We start from the raw sequence: 22,361 nt of genomic DNA on the forward strand, positions 1-22,361 counted from the left end.
AAATATTTCATTGTGTTTTTTATGTTTATGTCCCATTTCTTGATCTTTCCCTCAGATTGGAAGACATTTTTTCAGTGTCTGTGGACTTTAGCTTCCATTTATTGACTTATTTTTGAAGTTTGGAATGCATTAGCAGAGATTATCTTCAACATGGGAGATTTCCTAATTAGCAAAGTGGATTTGCCAAGCAGGAAAAAGATAGCTGTACATGCCCAAGTACCTACTGGTGCCTGCCAGGAAAGTAGATTTGGTGTTAACCCCTGTGATGAACATGTTTTTCAGGGTGGATCACTTGTACACGTTCTTTGTTCAGTGGTCTCCTGATGTCTATGGGAAGGATGCCAAAGAGCAAGGCTTTGTGGTGGTGGAAAAAGAAGAACTGAATATGATTGACAACTTCTTCAGTGAGCCGACCACCAAGAGCTGGGAGGTGAGACTCAAGAGAGGGCTAGACTGTCCCTTAAAGTCCAGTCCACAAACAAACTGTTCTTGTGTCCAAATTCCAATAACTTCTTGGCTGGCAAGAAGTCAGATGTCCTGTGCCTCTTTGAAATCACATGGGGGAAAAAACCTTATTCCTCTGTTTGAAGCTAGTTATGTGTGTCAGAAAGACCTCATCTCCACCCCCCCATCCCAGTAATTTCACTTCTCTTTTTTGAAACTGCTGCAGGGTCCCCATTACGTACAGGATGAAAGTCAAGCTTCTCAATTTGGCCTAAAAAACGGTTCATAATTTTTTTGAGCACTTACCACACACGCCCTTCTCACGTTAGGGGCACGGTGGCTGAGATAAGTAGAATGTAGCATCAAGGAGTGTAGATAAATCATTACAACCTAGTGAGATCATTACCACTGTAGGTGAAGTGCCACGTGCTATGGGAGCATGTACCCAGGCACCTGAATGGAGCTAGGGGATCAGGGAAAGCGACCCAGAAGGAGTGATCCGAGCTGAGATCAGAAGTGGGAAGACAGGCAGTTGCGGTGAAAGTGGGACGTGGAACACGGAACATGTTCTGGCCAGAGAGAAAAGTCTGTGTAGAGGAATGACCCAGGGGAGAAACAGAGAGTGTGGCACAATTGATGAACTAATAAGAGTTCGGTGTAGCTGGATCAAAGAGTTCAAAGCTGAGGGATTGGCAAGAAACGAAGCTGGAGATAATGAAATGGCAGATCACAAAGGACCTATGAACTGTTTGTCATAGGTTTGGTTTGGCTGTTTTCCTAAGGGCAGTAGGAAGGCAGCAGTTCGAGCTGTCTTCAAACAGCTTCAACCAGTAGGAGCTGTTGGGAGCCTGGAGAAATAAACACAGATACGCATTTTGGAGAGCTTGCTCTTGCTGGCAGATGTTCATGGAGTTGGACAACGCCTGAGGCTTGAAGACCCATTAGGAGTCTCTTGCAGTAATCAATGTTGAGAGAGAACGGTTGCTGAAAGTGTGGCAGGCAGTGCAGATAGAGGAAATTGAGTGCTTTTGAAAGATAGTTAGGAGGAGGAAAACACGGTTTTGTGAGTAATTACTTACATGTGGAAAGGAAGGAAGATGTCAAGATTGATCTCTTGGTTTTTAGAATGGGAACTGGAGGGATCGAGGCGCCTGCCCTTCACTGCGGTAAGGAGCATAGCAAGAGGATTAGATTGAGCAGAAAGTGCTCTGTGTTCTGGTTTTAATCTAAATGTGACGTGTCTGTGGAATGTCCAAGAGACAACTGAGAATAAAACTTAGGGAAAAGATCTGAAGATATACTTTCGGAAGTGATTAGCAGAGTTGAAGTTGTGAGTGTAGGTGAGGTCAGCCTAGGAGAGTGTGTCCATTGGCAAGGGAGCAGGGCTCAGAACAGAACCCTTCAAGATGCCGGCACTAAGGGGCCAAAGATAGTCGAGCCCACAAAGGTGACTGAGAAGGAACAGCCAGGGGAGGGCATGGAAAACAAGAAAAGTCATGTCTTAGAAGCCAAGGGAAGAGAATGTTTCAAGAGGGGAGTAGTGGTCAAAAGTGTCCAATGCTGCGGAGGAGTCAAAAGGTAAGAACTAAGCTATGTCTTGGATTTAAAACCAAGGAGGTAATAGTTGGTGACTTTGACAAAAAGCAGTTTCATTAAAGTGGTAGCTTCAAAATGTAGCTACCAATGTTCAGTGAATGAATTGGGGGTAAGTGGAGCTAGTAAAGGTGGGCAAACAACTCGAATTTGGTTTTGGAGAATAAAAATGAGATGGAAGGCTGGAAGAAGAGGTGAGGGTGGGGAGGTTTTCTCTATCGTGAGAGAGACTGTAACCTTTTGGATGAGGTCAGCGAGAACGGTGGAACAGAAGGTACAGAAGATAAGGGAATAGGAGAGGGAATAAGCGGGGGTCTGGATCCCCGAGAATTGGCCAGGAATGTGGGGGTAGGGATAGAATAGGTCTTAGGTGGTCGGGCAGCAGAAAAGAATAGGATGTGTGCCTATAGAACGTAGACTCAGTGGTGGTAAATTGTGGCATTGCTCATTTGATTATTTCTTTGCGGCAGAAGGAGGGAGCATCTCCTAGAAGTGAAGGAGGTTAGACTTAGAGGAATATGGAGAAGGTCTGAAGTAGCAGCTATAGAGACTAGGGAAAATGCCAACTGACGAACTGCAGTAGGATGGCTGTCTGGTATTGAAAGCCCTGGTGGGGTCTGGCACCAGGCTGTAGTGGGGGGGGGGGTTTCTCCAGCAATACTCTCAGTCTGGGTTTAGATTCATCAGGTGGGCAGTCAGATCTTCCAAGGCTGGAACTCTGTCAGACTGGGATGATTAAGGGTGATGAGGCCTGCCCCTTGGGTCTAACTCCTTCTGGAATGCCAGGTCCTTTCATATGTGTGTTTGCCCTCACCCATCCCTTTCTCATTCACTCCCTCCCAGGCCGAATATGTACATGCACACACACAGCTTTCCATGTCAGACTCCTGTCATCCTTCAAGGTCCAGCTCATTTGTCACTTCTGCGATGCTTTCAGCCAGAGTTACTCGTCCTGTCCTTCCACGGCGCACTGCTCATAGCTCTGTAGTGTATCGCTCAGCACTTTGTTTGCATGTTTGTCTTCCCACAGTTCATAAGCTTCTTGTTTGAAATCATTGATTAAAGTATTTAAGCCTATTAGGCTCTCCCTGCCTTGGCTCTTCGTATCAACTCTGTTTTTTTCTGTCTCTGGCCAGTCTTTCTGAGTATACTTTGCTTGTCCCTGTCTCATGGGACAAGTTTATCCTTGGCTCTCTTTTCTTCTCGTCTATTAACATCTTCCTTGGACGAGCTCATTGGCTTTCGAGGTTTCTGCTGCTGACTCCCACCTCTGTCTCCTCCACACACCTTTCTTCCAGGCTGCTGTTCTAGAGCACACAGACGCGCCACAGGCATGACTGGGTCTCCACGAGGCAGAGATGGTGTGACACTGGCATTCTGGCCAAGGCGTCAAAGAATATCAATTCCCGTCCTCACCTAACCATCTGTGCCCAAGAGGCCCCCACCCCCATGAGATATGCGCACAGAGGAAGCATAGCTAGGAAATGTGTATTTTCTTAGTGAGGCTATGGTCTCTTGCCCAATATGGAGGGCCAGAGAGAAGGTTTAAATTTCACTGGGGATTTAATCCTTTCCCGACTAGGCCTGAATATCTTGAACTGAAGCAGCCCTCTTGTAGGCCTATTCTGCATCTTTCCACTAATCCCAACCTTGAATCTCAGCTCTTGACAACTCCTGTGGGAGAAGAGGCCACACCTACCAGCACCAGAGGAAAAGGAGCTAAAGGGGCGTGCAGAGAGAGAAAGGTCTGCTTCCAGATCTAGAGTAGAGTGGGCTTGAGTGAGCCACTGAGGAGAATGAGAGGGCAAATCCCTTTAGAAGGTGTCTCTAGACCTGTAGTGGAAGAGGAAGAAAAGAAGGGATGGAGAAGGAGGAAGAAATGGGTTGGCTTGTTGCAAGCTCCTAGTGTACTTGTTAACACTTGGGACATGGAAAGAAAAGATAACTGGAGAGAGACGTGACTGGACTGTTATCCCTATTTCTTGCCACATGGAAGAAAAAGTCCAAAAGTACGATGAGGAGAAGAATGCTGTCCAAGCTCCCTCCCATGCAGGAGCAAATTCTGCTTACTAGCATTACCTTAAGGCCAGGCCACTGTGATAGTATTGCTTTTCCTCTGTGGGTGGGGAAGAGGAACGTTCACTCCCCTGACAGGTGTCTGTCCAAAATGTCTCTTCATCTTTCCCCAAAACTTGCTTCTTCTCATGTATTCCCATCTTAATTAGTGGTGCCCCAAGCTAGAAGCCTAGGTATCAACCCAGATTCTTCTTTTTCATCATCATATGTAGTCAATCATCTCTAGTTAGAATTTGTTGATTCTGATCTTACATAGGGTGGGGACCACTGCCCTAGTCGGCTGTCTGCACCCCCCACTTAAACTCTAGGGCACCTCCAGTCAACCCAACCACTAGTCCATCCTCCATACCCAGGCTCTTTAAATAAACTTTACGGGCTTCCCTGGTGGCGCAGTGGTTGAGAGTCCGCCTGCCGATGCAGGGGACGCGGGTTCGTGCCCCTGTCCGGGAAGATCCCACATGCCCTGGAGTGGCTGGGTCCGTGAGCCACACAACAGTGAGAGGCCCGCGTACCGCAAAAAAAATAAAAAAAATAAATAAATAAATAAATAAATAAACTTTACTTCCTAATTTTATAAAAGTAACACCTGCTTTTATTATAGGAAATTTGGAAACTACAGAAAAGCACAATGCAGAACATTTAGAAAATAATATCTAACCACACATCACTTTTGTACATTTTTTTCTATTTTAGGGTGTTTTCTAGGCAGTAAGGATGGGGAGAGTATTTTTGCAAAATGGGATAATGTTCTATGTATAGTTTGGTATCTGGCTTTTCTCACCTGACATCTTGTGAGAATTGTATCATAGTAAATATTTTGAAACCTCATTTTAATGGTTACATAATATTTTAAACCTCAATCAGAATTTATTTAACAATTCCCCACTTTTAGGAATCGTGTTGGTTCAAGTTTTTCACAAGGATGAGATGATTTGTAACTCTGACTATTCCCCTAATTTCCTGGAAGTGATATTACTTAGTATAAGGGTATTGATTTTTTTTAAGGCTCCTAATCTTTTATATAATGACAGTTTTCCAGAAATGTGAGGAATACCCTTCTTTTCATTGTGCTTCTGGCAACAGAAAGTACTATTTCTATTATCCCTTTCTTAAAACTTTTGCTAATTTGAAAAGCTGATAAATGATATATTGGAATTGTTTGTACCACATGCCTGGCAAAGCACCTGGCACTTGCCATCATATAGAAAGCACTCAGTAAATGTTAGCTGTCATGAAGTGTCAGGCCCTGAAAAGAATGCTGTCTCACTGGCACAAAATCCAAGTGATTCTGCCCTAGATTGTGTCCAGGCTCTTGCATTGAGAATAAGTTCTGTCTGACCTGAGACTAGTCACCAATTATCTCCCAGAGCCTCATTGGAACCGACCCCCGGGATGAGCTATGTAGTGGCACCCGATCTCGCAGGGGTACTGGAGACCAAGAGGCCATTTTCGATCTGGAAAACTCACAGAAAGATCCCTGAAAATTGATCCAATGGTAATCTACATTTATTTCCAACCCGCTGATATATCTGATCTGGGCAGTAGAGGACAACTCATCATGCTTATTAGTCATTAAGATTAATATTTTGAAAGGTTAAAAGGTAAATATTACTTTGCCAGCTCTTTAGAAAAACTGAATCTAAACTAACATTTTTCTCAGCCTCATATAAACCGGATGTTCTTTCAGTTCTTTGCAGTTTCTCATACCTAACAAACATGACGGTATTGAAGTGAAACGCCATCGTTCTAAGCGTAGTGAACCTACCTCTGGTAAAGGCTCCTTTTCATCTTTCCTTTGAGATTCAAACTGATGTCAGGAAACACACATAAACTTTTAAAATGAAGGTTTCGCTTTAGGATGCAGAAAAAAAAAAAATCTGAAAAGGCAGGGCTGGGAAAGCTAGCTCAGCCTGCTGGAGGACAATTGGGAAGAAAAGTACACAACAATGAGGTTCTGTTGTGCTGTTAGGAAACCACCGTTTCAAAGGTGAAAGTGCCTTTTTACAGCCTCACAGCTGTGCCTAACAGGAAGTGTGTGTTTGCTCTAAATCCTAATTTGGGTGTGTTCCTGTAGAAGAATTGAGCTCTCTCCTAAGGGAAACAGAAACTCAATCATGCAGGAAACTAGATACTGCATAAACAGTTGTAGCTCAGTGTGGCTGTAAGTAATAGTGGTGTGAGGCAGATAAGAGAAAAAACCTGCACCTCTTTAGAGAGCAAGCAGGCAGTTCCCACTACTTCACGATGAGAAGATTGCCCCTGGACATTCAGATTTTCTATTGTGCCAGACCGGACCAAGAGCCTTTTGTGAAGGTATGTTGGAGTCCTGAGGGCTAATCATGTGCCTGTGAATCCGTCAAGCTCTGCGGTTCAGATGCTTTGAAATGCTTTCTAATTAGAAAGGATCGTGCTGATGTTTCAGCCAGAGCAGGTATTTTATTCGCTTTGGAGAGAGAGATGGTGTGGTTTGCCCTTTCCCTTTGGAGTCAAAACGCCACACTGATGTCTTCATTCCACAGCCCCACTTTGTACCTGTGTTAAATGTAGAGTTCCCCCAAAATATGTGCTTTATTTAATACATTTAAAATGCTGGATCTGTGATTCTTCAACAGTGTTTTCTTTAAGTAAATGCCCCTTGAGAAGATGGTAAAATTTAAGGGCTAATTTCCTTACCTGTAAATCCGGCTCAGATGATAGCATTTTGGAAACTAAGTAGTCATTGTCTGACAACCTTCACTAAATGTAATGTAAATGTTTTTTCTCTATGATGCAAAAGTCATTAACATTTGTACTCAGGAATTTTGGTGAATTAGTTACCTTCTGTCTGTATCCTTCAATTTCAAAATAATTTAGTGATGTATCCAGACTTTTGGAGAGGCAAAAGAAAACAGATTTTTAACCTGGTAGTTTATATAAGTGTATTTATGATGAAATACTAAATGTTGTGTACAACATCATGTTTCTGTTCTCAGCTCTGAAGGAAAGATTATTTTGATGGTTTCTCAACTCTCCATAAAGAATCATACCTAATTGTAATTTAGACTAAAGCTTCGTGTCTCTTTGTATTGTTGCTTTCCTTAGATGTTATCATTTGCTATTTCTGTCAGGGTTGGTTGCTATGAACAGCCTTGAGAGAAAACATTAGGATTCTTGATTAAAGGACTATCCTTATCTTCCCAATTTCCCTATTTATAGAAGACTTGCTCATAGTATGATATCTGTGAGTCCCTTAACAATTCAAATTTAGATGCAGGCTAATGGAGAATAATTTAGGGCATTTCAAGGGTATAAGTCGCTGCTGGAGTTACACATAATTCTTACTTGATGACTGAACAATAGTAGAACTGGAAAACTTGTGACTTTAATTTGTACATATTAAGTGCTATAGCTGTACTGTGTTAAATTCTCCATTTGCTCTGAAATTGACACTGTGATCAGCCATTTCCCCCAAAGTGCTGGCTCAACTTATGTCCTGCTGCTAAAACCCTACCTGTTACAGGCAATTGTGTACCTGAGGTCCTTTATAGCAGGTGAAGGAAAAGCAAAAATATCATTTTTCTTGGTTTATTTGTCTTCTCCATTTCAGATCATCACCGTTGAGGAGGCAAAACGCAGGAAGAGCACATGTAGCTACTATGAAGATGAGGATGAAGCAGCCCTGCCGATCCTGCAGCCCCGGAGTGCGCTTCTGGAGAACATGCACATCGAGCAGGTGGGTTCTTCCTGGGGACTTAGGATGGGTGTCTTCCAAACCTTAGAACACATTTCCCACCCCTGACATTTGCTCTTCTCACTTGGGGTGAAGCATGAGCCGAGTTTTAATGGAAGAACACCAGCAGCCTAACCAGGGCCCTTCTCTGCTTCTGAAAGGCAGCATCCCTGCCACCTTCTGGGGCGTGCGAGGACTTGGCCAGACACCTACCTCCGTTCCCCAAACCTGAACAAAAAGCCATTTCTTGTCTTCAAAACAATTTTTCAAGTGTCCTACTATAGTCCTAATGTATTTTAAAAGGATCCAAATTTATCCTAATGATTATCGCAGAGTTCCGATGGTTTCAATTTATTGAGCTCAGTAAAAGTCATATAGCAAGTACACTTTACTTGCTTTATGAAAACCACCTACCACTAGGAGTAATTTTCCTTTTCCTGTACATTTTTTTTGTTTACTTTCTGTTTTCTGAACACCTCTTACTTGAGTTTTTATGAAATAGTATGTGCTTGTATTTGAACTTTAGTAAGGGACCTCTTGGTACTTCCCCCATCAGTCAGCTTAGAAACCTGAATTTCAGAGACCTTAAAGAATCATCAAGTTCAAGTCCCTCAATTTACAAATGCCATCTGTGAAGGCCCAGGAAAGCTAAGCGACTTGACCAAGCAGTTACAGGGATGGAGTTCATGCTGATTCTAGAACTATGTCAAGCATTCTTGAGGACTTCAACATTTTATATAGCCTCCTTTGTGTGTATTTTTGAAGAGAGATGCATTATTGATATTTATGGCAGCCAAATTTAAGTTAAATATTAATGTAAGTGAAAGATACAAGTGTAATGAGGACAGACTACATCTGATTACTAGCATAAAACACCCGTTTCTTCTTGTTCTCACTTTGGTGGGAATTTACAGCTGTCAGTAGCAGCTCTGAGCCTTTGAAGGTTTAGAAAGAACAATTCGAGAAACATGAACTGCTTGGTGAAGGTCAGGTTGAAGTGTAAACAAGAGAGCACGTGTCTAACTCATACCTCTTTATCAAGCTAGGTGCTGTATCTTCAAATATATAGTAGCATAGTGACCCTTCAGGATCACCCCTGAGAGGGAATGCATGCTCTGGCGAGCATCCTTGCCAAGGGATGATTTTCCCTTCTTGGTTTATAGTGGCAAATAATTGCTAGAGTATAGGGGAGCAATATGGAAGTAGTGTAATTATCGAGTTTGAGCCACAGGCATCTGTTTTGTGCTACAAGTTCATGAGTGATTTGTAAGCAAACTGTGTATTTACATCTTCATCTTTGGATTCACAGCTGGCCCGACGCCTTCCAGCAAGGGTACAGGGGTATCCATGGAGACTCGTATACAGCACATTAGAGCATGGGACCAGCTTGAAAACTCTCTACCGGAAGTCAGCATCACTAGACAGTCCTGTCCTACTGGTCATCAAAGATATGGATAATCAGGTGAGGCTTGTTCCTCTTATAGAGGAACATGTTTTTAAATGAAGCTTTTCAAACCTACACAACAGTAGAGAGACTAATACAATGACCTCTCATCACTCAGATTCTACAGTTAGTAGGACTTTGCCACATACACTTCATCCTTCCCTTTGTTGGCTTTTCTTCCCTGGAGTATTTTGAAGTAAATCCCAATTATCATGTCATTTCACCTCTACATACTTCAGAATGCATCTCTAAAAAAGAAAATGGAGCGTCTCTCCAAATACAGTCACATTCTAAGGAATTTTTTTCCTGTACTCATCATGGAGTAGGAAGCTATAATGATATTCTGTAACCTAAAACTGGAGAAGCTGGAAGAAAAGTCAAGTCTAGATTTGGAGACAGTTGCAGAAAAAAATTCCAGTGCCATACCAGCACTTCTTCCAGGTAGCTGAAGTGTAGTGCCCGCCAACCTTGCCTGCATAGTTGCTGAGATGGAGAGCCAGTTAAGGCCATGGTATGTTGTACCTGAAGGGCCCAGTTGTTATGAAACAGGAGAAAATGCTCTGGACCATTGCTTAGTGCACTTTCACCCATGTTGCTGTCGGTCTTGGAGGCACTGGTGAAATCTAGATATTACTCCCATCTGTCCAGGTTTCTTTCATGTACCATCCAGGCAGACTTCTGCTTCACAAAAGGAAAGCATCTTTCAAGTCTGCTCTTTATTCATTTCAACTTGGTCTGTATTATAGCAGAAGAAATTTCTTTACACTTTTAAGATGTAGGTGTCATTATTTTCTCTTCCTGGCGTTTGGAAGCAGGGTTTACTTTGACAACCATTTATTTATTCATCCATTCAGAAAATGTATAGTGAGTGTCTGTTAGATGTGGGGCACTATCAAGCATTGGGGAGCTTGCTGAGAAGCCATATAATTGGCGTTATTTTAGGGGAAATAGATTTTTGCTGTCATAATCTGTCTTGGGAAAAATTAGCAGAGAGAAGGGGGTACTAAAGGCACTGTCCTTCTCAACTGTGATCTTTCCAGTAAGTAGATTAAGAGTTGTGAGGGATAGTTTAGTTATTATCATTGTTACTACTGTTATTTACTGCTTGAGAACACTTTATTTAATCATAGTCCAAGCTGAATAGTAGGGAGAGTCAAGTTAAAAATTTAAATAATAAAACAAAGGTTTTATTTTATTTTAAAACAAAGGTTTAAAATGGAATTACTTAGGGATTTAGTGAAATGTTTGCAAAGTTAGGTGCTACTTTTTAGATGAGATAGGGCTAGACGGTTTTAGACCCCCCCCCACCCCCACCCCCCCCCCACACACACGTACCTGCACCATAAGTATAGATTAGTTCTGTTAACTTACCAAAAGATAACTTGTTGGGGAATGTGTTGGCCTCACAGAGCAGGTTTTGATGATGCACAGTATTACTCAGCTTCCTATCAGCAGATATGTAAAGGAGGCCTGCCTGTACCTGAAGATTACACTGTTTGTCTAGAGGTATAATCTTACTGGATCTGGTGCCCTGGAGGCATCTGTGTTATTTGAAGGCACCTGGACACTAACTGTGCTTTCCCCACCCCCATCTACCCCCAAGGCAAGGATGCGGCTTGCTGTGTTTGGGAACATGATAGAACAACACCTGTAAATTTATCTGGAAATGAATTATATAAAATTCTAATATAAAAGCATTACACATGCAGAATGGCAGGCATGAGGAGTTCTACAGAATCAATCCCCAGTGAAACAACCATTACTGGTGGGAATTATAAAAACAACAATCACTTAAAGTCTCTGGAAATTGCCCTAAGGGCATACAGCAAGTGAAGAACCATTTATTTAAGAAAATCTAATGAAGCCCAGTAATAATAGTGAGATTCTGTGGCATTTGAAGGCACAGCCTGCTCCTTCCCCCAACCAGTTCAGACAGAAGCTTCCTTCTGGGCACATGTGGACAAGATGAGGATCCCTCAGCCGCCAGCTCCCAGGCAAAGACTATGCTATGCCTCCTTTAGGGGCAGGTCCCCAGCACATCTTATCCCCTACCCAAGATCTCTGTTTCAGAGGCTAAATTTCAGGGCTCTCTTCCTCTGACCAGCCCCTTCTCAGAGGACAGTTGCTCTACCTTCTGCATGGCAGGCCGAGAATACAGGGGTCTCTACTACCCTTGCTCCAGCACATAGGGCAGAAGTTCCGTGTCAGGTGAGCGGAGCCAAGACCAGTGGCTACTGCCCCTGCCCGGCACCCTGCTCATAAAACAGGATGGTACCTTTGAGAAAAGCAGGCCACTGTCCAGCCCCCAGCTCCAGGGGAAGAGGCGGCCCATAAAACATAGCTCAGAAGCTCTCCGCAAAGGAACTGACATTATTTAGAAGAACATGGGGAAGGTCAAGCCAAGGGACACTCTAGAGAACAATGGAAATGTTGGTGGTAAACAACTAAGAGGAGGCTGGTCGTTCCATGAAGGCAGCAAACTAAGCTGTAGACCATCTAGTTTACCAGAGATAACCGGGGAAAGAGACAGCTAAGGAGAGCCTTCCTGGAGTCAGGATAAACTTCATAGACTGGCCACAGAAACTACCCCTGCAAAGGGGCCCAAATTTAATTGAATGAGACCGTGGAGTAATTTATACCACAAAGTATTGTGGAAAATAATAGAACAATCATCAGGTAATAGAGTCCAATCTATATTAACTTAATTCCAGTGAGCTATAGAAATGTTACTCCTATATTGCTCTATTACATCTTTCCACTTTTTGTGGTAATTTTGTTATATTACGTTGATATATATTACAAACTCAACAATAAATTGTTAACATAGTTGTTTGTATAATTTTTATCTACTAAGAAAGCTGAGAGAAGAAAGGAGAGCAATTATACATTTATACGTTTTGTCATATTAACCTTCCTTTTACCACTTTGGGCTATCTTCATTCATTCCCCTGGATTCCTTTGTTCTGTTACTGTCAAACATGTTAAAATTGTCGATGGTATAGACCCAACAATACCATTATTCTTCAATTTCTTCCTAAGTTAATTAATAGAAAAAAATAAAATGGACGTTTTCCTACATAACCATAATGCTATATACCTAAAAAATTAACAATAATTTCTTAGTATCATCATATCTCCAGTGCTTAAACAGATTTCCATGATGGCTAAGAAAATTTGTTACTGTTTTTGCCTTGTTCTTAACAGCTCTAGGGACAGGTTTTGGTATGAAGAACATGGGTTAGAAAGAATTTCTAGACTTCTACTCTACCTAATTTTTAGTATTTCAAGGAGCTAGGAACTGAGTGTACTTGGTAAAGAAGAGATTCCATGATGATGGTAATCCAATTTAAATTAGTTTGAAAACTTATAAGACATTTTTCAGGTAGACTCCATTTAAAGCATTGTTTCTTGGGACTTCCCTGATGGCGCAGTGGTTAAGACTCCACGCTCCCAATGCCAGGGGCCCGGGTTCGATCCCTGGTCAGGGAACTAAATCCCACATGCATGCTGCAACTAAGAGTTTGCATGCCAAAACTAAGGAGCCAGTGAGCTGCAACTAAGGAGCCCGTGTGCCACAACTAAGACCCGGCACAACCAAATAAATAAATATTTTTAAAAAAAGCATTGTTTCTCAAGTGGGATTTGGAGAAGATATATCAGAATCACCTAGGGACATTTCCAGAATATATATTCTTGTCAGTCCTCACTCCTGCACACACTGGTCAGGATCTGAGCAGAGGATAGGAAGCTGAAGCAGTGGACATGCATGTTCTGAAAAGACGACTACTTCCAACCCCAATAAGAGATAATAGAAAAATCATTGATTCAGATGCATCTAAACCACCTTTAAATCCCATAGTATTATGGAATTGTTACTTTTTTCTTAAAAGCCATTTTGAACTGAGATATATTGGATCAGTCATGTTAAGGATGAAGTTTTAATAAGTATGTTGAAAACTCATTTTTACGAATCAAAGGAGAGAAAAATTTATTTTCTCCAGGGAAATCTCTGGCCACAATTTTACTTACAAAACACATCAGAGATATGCCTTCATTCTCTCAACCACTCATTTCTGTGTGCAAGATGCATCTTGTTATTTAATGTTTCCAGTATGTCCTCTGTATTCACTAAAAGAAATCTGTCTCTATAGTGGACTCTGGAAGTCTTTTAAAACTGGAGCAATTGTTGTCCTTTGACAGATAAGTTCTCTAAGCCACTTGGGTTCTAATGAGAACTGGGGACATTTTATTTGTTTGATGGTGGTCTTTTTTATTTAGGAACTCTGATTTAGTAATGATCTTTGCTGAAAGAGATATAATGAGATCTCAGAATAGGATTGTGCTAAAATATTTCAGAAAGTCTTTTTTTGGGGAGGTTTATGGTTGAAAGTAGATAAGGTTTCTGTTTTCTTTTGACAGATTTTTGGAGCATACGCAACTCATCCTTTCAAGTTCAGTGATCACTATTACGGCACAGGAGAAACTTTTCTCTACACGTTTAGCCCTAACTTCAAGGTACCTAGATGAAAGAAATACCCAACTTCCTGGTGTCACAGTGTCAGGAGGGTCGGTGGGGTTGGAGGTGGGGGGCTGTGGTTGGAGCAGCAGCTGTCCCATCCCGTAACCTCATCTGGCCTCACTCTAGCCTGGCCAGCACTTCATGACTGCAGCACAGAAACTGCTTAGATTCCTTCCCCAGGCCTTGGGAACTGCTCTTTTGCATAGTCTAAGATCTGGGAGGGGTTGCAAGTCAGAGCCAACATGTGTCTGAGAGGTCTTTCCTACCTCATAACCCCTTTGGAGATCTAATCCTGGTGTGGGAGAGGTCTGGCCGTCAGGAGCTTCCTCAGCCAATAGGTAGTGCCCATGCACACACACAGGTACTATGCTGATACTCCCTCTTTGCAAATTCTCCAGATTGAAATGTCTGTTCTCTGTCTTGTGTTTCTGTCCTAAGGTCTTTAAGTGGAGTGGAGAAAACTCGTACTTTATCAATGGAGACATAAGTTCTTTGGAACTTGGTGGTGGAGGGTAAGGTTTTCGTTGTTGTTATTAATTACCACCTGACCTGAGTGAGTCTGTTTTGACCCAGGTAACTGAAACTTTGGTGTCAGGTGATTTTAGCTAGTCCATGTGCTTCGATTATTTAGGACAGTGTGATCTAACACATGACACTAAGAATTGAAGATAAAATGACTTATTTATGTGTCTAAATGAGGGACTACTGCCACCCGTCTTTTAGGAAAGATGGGTCATTTAAATGAAATAAAGGAAATGTACCTTTTGTTTTACAAGCAGTTTAGGGTTTTGTCTGTCTACAGCATAAAAGAAGGAAGTTGGGGCAAGGGAGGACAGAAAGTGTGCACAAAAAATTGAGATGTGTTCACCATTTTGTTTTATTAACCTTTTCAGGGGACGATTTGGTTTATGGCTAGATGCTGATTTATACCATGGACGAAGCAACTCCTGCAGCACTTTTAACAATGATATTCTTTCCAAAAAGGAAGACTTCATAGTTCAAGATCTCGAGGTATGGACATTCGAGTGAAATTCAGACTGCCTTAAAATACAACATTAAAAAGACTGGGTTCAATCAGCCCTGCTAAAGCTGGCTGGAAGACCAAGCCCCAGCCCAGACTGCCTCATCCCATCATAGTGCTTTCTTTCTGCCTTCATCTCAGCGTGTGATCACATTGCAGAGAGATTCTGAAAGGTACATGTGGAAGGCAGACGATGAAGAAAGAAATCTGAAGTCCAGATTGTTGAAAGACTTTATACTCTGACTTCCTTCAAATCCATACAGTGAGGAATCAGAATATTTATAGATGTGAGTCGAATGCAATTTTTATTTTTGTTAACTGTGAAAAAGAAAATACTGTGGAAATATATACATTCCTTGTATATTTATCTATATAATTTTCATTACCAAAATGTACAGCATACTGTTGTTTGCCATGGAAAAGTTTAGTCTCATTTAGAAAAATTCAAAGTGCACAGCACTTAAAGGGAATATATGATTTTCTAAAACTTTTATTTATTATTTCTAGTATATTGTCTGAAATGTGTTGCCAGTTTTTTCTTTTAATGTGTCAAATCTTGAAATAAAGAAATGTATACATTTTGTGCTATGTTGTGGCAACAAACCCATTTGATTTATATAGTTTTATATTAAATTTATTTTGCCCTGATTGTTTAGGGTGATATGTATATGTATGTGCTGCTTAATGTCCAAATATATATATGTATACACACATATATATACACACATAATTCTGAATTTTTAAAAACTCAGTACCAATGTTTATTGATTTGACTGCTGTAGGCCAGCTTTCCATTTAGTCGTTAAAAAGGTACATTTTTAGTTATTTACTCTGAACATAATTGTGTAAAGAAGAATAAGCTATTTCTCTCAGTCATAAGTTGATATTTATAGAAATGTGTATCTTTGTGATCCTAGATTTAGGACAAACCCTGCTTTTGAAAAGAAAATGTTTTGCTTCTTATAAAATCACGTGTTAATAACAAAAATTGTATTTTTATTGGATTTTTTTGCATAATTTCCCCAAGTTTTTGCATTAATGAACAGGCCTCTGTTTGAAATGAGACTGTTTTAATTTCTGTATATTTTATATCAAAAGAAAAAAATGTCAAATTATCCCAATTGTCTTGATTTCTAGACTCTTTTATTTGAGAAAAATCAATGCAAAGAAATGCATTCATACCAAAATTGAAATAAAAAGTAAAAACTTGTTTTTTAATATCAACTCACTTTCACATCATAAAACACTCTTTTATTAAAGTTAATAATAAAGACTTGTTAAAATTTTAACAAATATTATTGACTGTCAGAATTTTATGAAAGCCAAAGACTGCTAATGGAAAAAAATGTCAAATAGCCAAAGCTGAGAAAGTGGTCTGTCGTAAGTTACATACCCAGTGATCTTTGAAGGAAAAATTAATAAAAAGTAGTGTTTATATACCTGCATTTTAAAGAAGTAAACAGTTCTTAGAATGTTGGCCTTAAGCTGGCAGAATATTTCCTTTAGCTTATTCTCTTATTTTAGACTATTTATAAAAGAGAACAAACAAATTGCCAAGTGGCCTCCTGTCAGATCAACAGTTATTTTACTCCACCCACATTCCATGCAAGTTTAAATGAACGCTATAAAATCTTAAGTCTATAGCCTGGGTGTACTCTCACCCAAGTTCTCCTATTGAGAACTCTTGATTAACAACTTACTGGAAGTTTAACCTTAATCTGCTTGTTAAATTATGTGTTGGTATGAGATACCAGGAATGTCTCACGATGATCACGTTTACCATTTATGCCATTTGCAACCATATGCTATTAACGAAATGGTCATTTTGCATATAGTTCACTCCTACCTAGTTTAGTCCATGATATTATACTTGTGAGAGCATATCCAGATGCTGTGTTCTCTATTTAAAACAGTATTGTCCAAGCAGAAATGTGTGGCCCTTCATTTATGGATACTGAATATATGTAATGCAGTGCTAACCCAATATTTTCAATAAAGGAACTTATGCATTCAGTGTGACTTTCTTTCCTGAGGATTCATTCAACAAGTATTTATTGCATGCTAGAGCTTTTACTTGCATGAGAGGATGATGAAATATCCAAGACTAAAAAAATAAGGTCCAGTGCTCATGTTTTTATTGCTGCCTTGGAAATTCCCTTTGTTCCCTGTAGCCACTCTCCTATTGTTTCATCAGTTCATGAAAACTGCTCCTGTTACAGTTACTAGAGAAAACTCTTGGCTCTGTCTAGCAGTTTCTCTGTTCTTAATCCTAGCCGTTCTTTGAATAGTGACTTTCTTTTTAACATCTCTCTCTTGACCTACTTCCTAACTTCCATGAGAGACACCTTACCTTACCCTCTGATTTTCTTTGACATCCTGTCTCCTAGCCCCTAAAGATGAAGACCTCAAACAGTGTTCATTCCTTGCCAATTCCTCAGTTCATGAGTCTACATCAAGAGATGTGGATGGGAGGGGGCAACCAAATGTCTCACCAGACTGTTGAAAATGATTTAGATACAACCCCATGCTACAAGCCACCAGGCACACCCTGAACTAGTGTGAGAAGTATTATTGGCCTTCATTTGATTTCCCTTTCCTTAAAGCCTTTTAAAGTTTTAGAGGCATATGAAACAGGACTAATAAAAGAAGTACTTTCCTTTTGAGGAAGGCATTAAGAATCTCTTAAACCAGAAAGGGAAGCTGAGATTCATGTTCTTCTTAGGATGCCTAACCTGTTTTTACCAATATAATCAGATAAAGAAAGGTACGGAGGTCAGAAACCAAAGGAAGTTCCAGGAACTGAACAGCTAGCTGTACTGGCCCTTTGTTCAAGAATTAAAAGCACCTTTGACTACTGCCTTCTGCCCGATCAGGTCACACGCTCCCCATTCAGGGTAAACCCTAACCTCAGAGCATCGCATCTTCCTCCTCCTTGCCTATGACCATTATCCACCGTGATCTGCCAACGAAAGTTATCTTAACTGAAAAAATGAGACTTTACAGTTCACACTGAAATCTAAACTCCTACTGCCTCCACCCTTCTACTTCAGGTCTCTAGTGGTTCAGAATAAAAACCAGAGACTCCCTGGTATGGTCAAGCAAGCATCCAAATGGTGTTTTTTTGACAGAATATCTTTGGAGACCTATTTATTTTCTAGGTCAGTGCTGCTCAACAGAACATTCTACTCTGATAGAACCGTTCCATGAATGTGCGTTGTCCTTTACGGTCGCCACTAGCTTACCATACTGGTGTTGAACACTTGAAATGTGACTTGGATGACTGAGGAGCTGAATTTTTTATTTTATGCACTTAACCTTATTAATTTTATTTAATCTTAAAGGCATTTAAGTTTAGCCACATGTGGCCAGTGGCTGCCATGTTGAACGGCACAGCTTGAAATCAAGATTGGGCACAGCCAAATCGTTATGTCATCAGCAATGAACTCAGACTGTTACTCCCTCACCACAGAGAGCCTTTAGTTCTCAGTACTTTGATTTGTCCCTGCCATTATGGATCCTGACAAAACGTGGTACCACCTAAAGTAACAGTGTGTCTCACTGCTTAGGTCATCAACTAATAAAGTGACCAGAGGGTTCAGTTCCCTGATCACACTGAAAACTTAGATCTCTATAGGATTACTGATCCTCATCTTTAATGAAAAATAATGAAAAACCTCTTCCAGTGCCCAGGCCTTGTCCCAAATAAACATTTCCTTCCTTGGCCATCAGTATGTGTTTTGTTGCCATACTGGACATTCTACTGCCATGGCAGTCCTATAGGAGCCATAGCCCTCATCAGGCACCCATCCACAATCACAATGAACCACAGGAAGGAAAAACAATTTATTCCTTACACAGAATTGTGCAACCAGTTTCAGAATCATCAAGGAATAATGAACTGCCCAAAATACCTCAAACGGTTCCATTCAGTGACCAATCTTCCTTATTAAGCTTGCCAGCTGGGATGCCCAATGGCCACATGCACAACCAGAGAACCTGCCTGCCTGTGGAGAAAGTTTTCAATATCAGCCTGTTAGAATGAAGGGCGATCAAAAGGCATAAGAAAAGAGACGATTAGACAATCTTGGTGTCCTATTTCCCTATCAACAAGAGCCCATCATTTCATCAACCACTCCACTTCCAGGGTTACAAAAAGTAACCTTGATCTAGCTTAATATAACTCTGAGGTTACACTGAGGAATCTGCTAAACAAGAAACACCTACAAGAAACATTCACATTCAAAAAACTTGGATGATAAGGCATGTCTTCTCATGTCTCTGCAGCTAAAAAATCCTCCTTACCTTGACATATTTTGAAAACATGGGAATTCAGCCAATCAATTCAGCCTTTAATCCCCACAGCAGTCCATGGTTTAACCACAATCTCTATAGGCTGGTGGATCAGCCACATTTTACCTAACAGCTGACTGAGATCAGCCCTTTCATCTTTGAAGATTCCAATTAACAGTAAGAATATTTCTACAAAGATACGCTGTGTTGAGGTACTGTGTTGACCTTGAGAGCTGTTAAAAGGCCCCGTTATTACTCCATACCCAGCAAGGCCTAGTCTTGTTCTCTTACAGCATTTGTTTCCCTCTTAGATCCTCCAAAGGGTCAGAAAAGTGGGTAGGTTTGACCTGGGGTGTCCCAAGGAGAGATGGGGGGTATATGACATATGTCCCTTTCAGCAGATCATACAACCCGATCACCCAAGTAGAACTCAAAGCTTCTAAAGACTTCGAAAGGCAACAAAGCATGGATTAAGGCATGGATTCTCTAGAGCCAGACAGTCTGGGTCGGAATCTCAGCTCTAGAGCTTACTAGCTATGTGACCTTGGTTAAGTAGTTTAACCTCTATGTGCCTCATTTTCCTGATCCCCATTATGGGGATAATAATAACCACCCCATGATTGTATCATGATTAGAGCACTTAAAATAGTGTCTGACGTAAAGTAAGCACTGCTAAGGGTTAGATAAATAAGTTAATGAAGAAATACTTCCCTCGAATGGAGGAATCAACTAATGATGTGAGAGTTGCAAAGGAAAGTTCATCTTCTAAGACAGCAACTTAGTTATGAAAACTACTTTCAGACATATTCAGTGGTTCCCATCTGCTATTTAGAATTTTTAAACTGAGGTTTTGTTTCTTTAATTATGAAAGTAATACGTGTTCATGGTAAAGTTTTCAAAAAGTACAGAGGGAATTCAGTAAAAGACAAACATTTCCTCCCCTATATCCCCAGAGGTAACAACCACAAAAGTCCCTTGTGTTTCCTTCTAGGGCATTTCTATGCATATATCCTTATTTATATCTTCTTCATATAAACAGAAGCATACTATGTACACTGTTGTTTAGTTTGTCTTTCTGATTTAACAATATTCTATGAACAGCATTTTTTATCGATATAGGTAGACTTACCTCATTATTCACTGCATGGATCTGCCATTGTTTAAACAGTTCTTCACTAATGGATTTTTTTTGGCTATTACAAATAATTCTTAGTGAACATCCTTGCATATAGAACTTTGTGCATTATGAATTTGTGTATTTGTAAGATAACTTTTAGCAGTGAGTCAGAGTATATGCACTTTTTATATTAAAAGATAATATTAATTACTCCTCCATAAAAGTTATACTAGTTTACACCAACTGTGTATGAGTATGCCAGTTAGTTACCTCACACTCTCACTAATATACTAATAATATACTAATATACTAATATATTATAATATATGCAATATATAATAATATATATTATATATAATATATATTATAATATAATATATAATAATAATATAATATAACTAATACACTAATAATACTGACCTCTTTTTAATCTTTGCTGAATGTTATCTTAAGTTTCACATTCTAATCATGAATGATGTTGAACATCTTCCCACATGTATTGGCCAGATTTGTGTCTTTTTTCCTGAATATTTTGTCCGAGTCTTTTATCCATTTTTCTATTGAGTTATTCATCATCTTACTGATTTGTAAGATTTCTTTAGTATATTCACAAAATTAGCCCTTTGTCATAAACATAAATGACAAAATAGAGCAAATATTTTGCTGTTTATACTTTTGAAATACATGCATTTTTAATACATGAGAAGTTAATTACAATTTCTTTGTAGTCATATTCATCATTCATTTCTGATAAAATTTCTGGACCATAATTTTTTAGATCAAGTCAAGTTTATTCAGCATGATTTTCACTCTTTATTTAAACCTCTCCCAATAGAATGTATTAACACATCCTCACTCTACCTAAAATGCATCCTCTTGCTTATTCTATGCTTAATTACACCATCCCCCATACTTCAGAACATCTAGCAGTAACCTCCTCCAAGGTCAACTTCACTTTGCACTGGCCTGTAATCATCCCATTAACACATGTCAACATCTTCAGGAAAGGTCTCGGGACAAGATCTGAATATCCATCTAAAGTACCATCCTCCAGTGAGCTAGCTAGAGCTGAGCAAGATTGATGGATGACTTCTAAATCTCCAAACCCTGCAACAACGCCTTGCTGAGAGATAAATAATGTATTAACAATAATAATATGAAGAGGAGAATGAGGAAGACAGGTAACATGTATTTATCATGACTTTCACCCTCCTTTTTATATGCATTTATCATATTTGATCCTCAAAATGAATATAGTGTAATTATTATCTCTGTGTTAGAGATGAGTAAACTGATTCTTCAGGTGGTTAGGTAACTTGCCTGAAGTCACAGAGTTCATGAGGGTTAAAGCCAGGATATGTATAGTTATGACTGACCCCAGAGCTGAGCCCTTAACCACAACAGTATGCTGACCATTGTGTAGTCTCTACAACATCCCACCACAAGGTTACCCACACTCTGCTTAACCACCTCAGGCACCAAGATCCATAGTTTTCCACTCTGGAAAGACAGCTCTTTAATGGCTGGGAGGTCCTCTGGAGCTAAGGAGGTCTTCTGCCTCCCTATAGCCCCAGTGCTTGGCAGGGGGCACGGCACTCAGGAGGCGTTCGATAAATGTTTGTCAAGTCTAACTGAGCAAAGTGCACACCTAAAGGAAATGGAACTCCAGAGAATTTGAATTTGCCCAACATTGCGCAGCTAAGCAGAAGAACTTGGGAATAAAACAAAGGTTCTGGATTCCTGGCTCTCCTCCCCTCCCTGCTATATAGTGCTTAGTCACAAGTTTACAAGCATTATTCTTAAGACTGTGAGGCAGGAAGAAATGATCCCTCCTCTAGCTGCTCAAGTTCTGTCATTTGGGTCTTAGGGGTATTAAGTAAAGACTGAGGAAGAGATTTCTGGGGGGGTAGGGTGGTGGTGGTAGTGTGTATTAATGCTTCCTGGGGAAAGAATTCCTTCATTTTCAGATCTCTTGGTTACTGGCATTCTGAAAAGTGTAGACTGAAGGGAAGTTCCAGGGCCTCAGGGCTAATTTAGGGCACTGAAAGTGAGTCACATTCTGTTTCCAAATGTGAAATCTAGAAAATAGTTCAGAAGACCATTTAAGGAAGATCAAACTATCCAGTGAGCTTGCACTTTTGTGATAAG

At 40.3% G+C, this 22,361-nt stretch overlaps 1 protein-coding gene across 3 annotated transcripts in view; it reads left to right on the top strand.

Annotated features, from left to right (window-relative positions):
• NCOA7 (nuclear receptor coactivator 7) overlaps positions 1-16,824 on the top strand; it is a 141,101-nt gene extending 124,277 nt beyond the window's left edge. For 2 of the 3 annotated variants that reach the window (XM_067010702.1, XM_059083949.2), the window contains exons 11-16: positions 283-430; positions 7,700-7,825; positions 9,132-9,284; positions 13,686-13,781; positions 14,224-14,297; positions 14,679-16,819. In XM_067010702.1, coding sequence (XP_066866803.1) covers positions 283-430; positions 7,700-7,825; positions 9,132-9,284; positions 13,686-13,781; positions 14,224-14,297; positions 14,679-14,814 — 733 coding nt within the window. In that variant the 3' untranslated portion in view covers positions 14,815-16,819. Of the gene's footprint in view, positions 1-282; positions 431-6,289; positions 6,427-7,699; positions 7,826-9,131; positions 9,285-13,685; positions 13,782-14,223; positions 14,298-14,678 lie in introns of those variants that run through there. The other variant, XM_059083951.2, reaches the window with a different exon arrangement.
• The last annotated feature ends 5,537 nt before the right edge of the window (positions 16,825-22,361 follow it).

The sequence above is a fragment of the Kogia breviceps genome, chromosome 13 (assembly GCF_026419965.1).
Source record: "Kogia breviceps isolate mKogBre1 chromosome 13, mKogBre1 haplotype 1, whole genome shotgun sequence".
Classification (NCBI taxonomy): Eukaryota; Metazoa; Chordata; class Mammalia; order Artiodactyla; family Physeteridae; genus Kogia; species Kogia breviceps.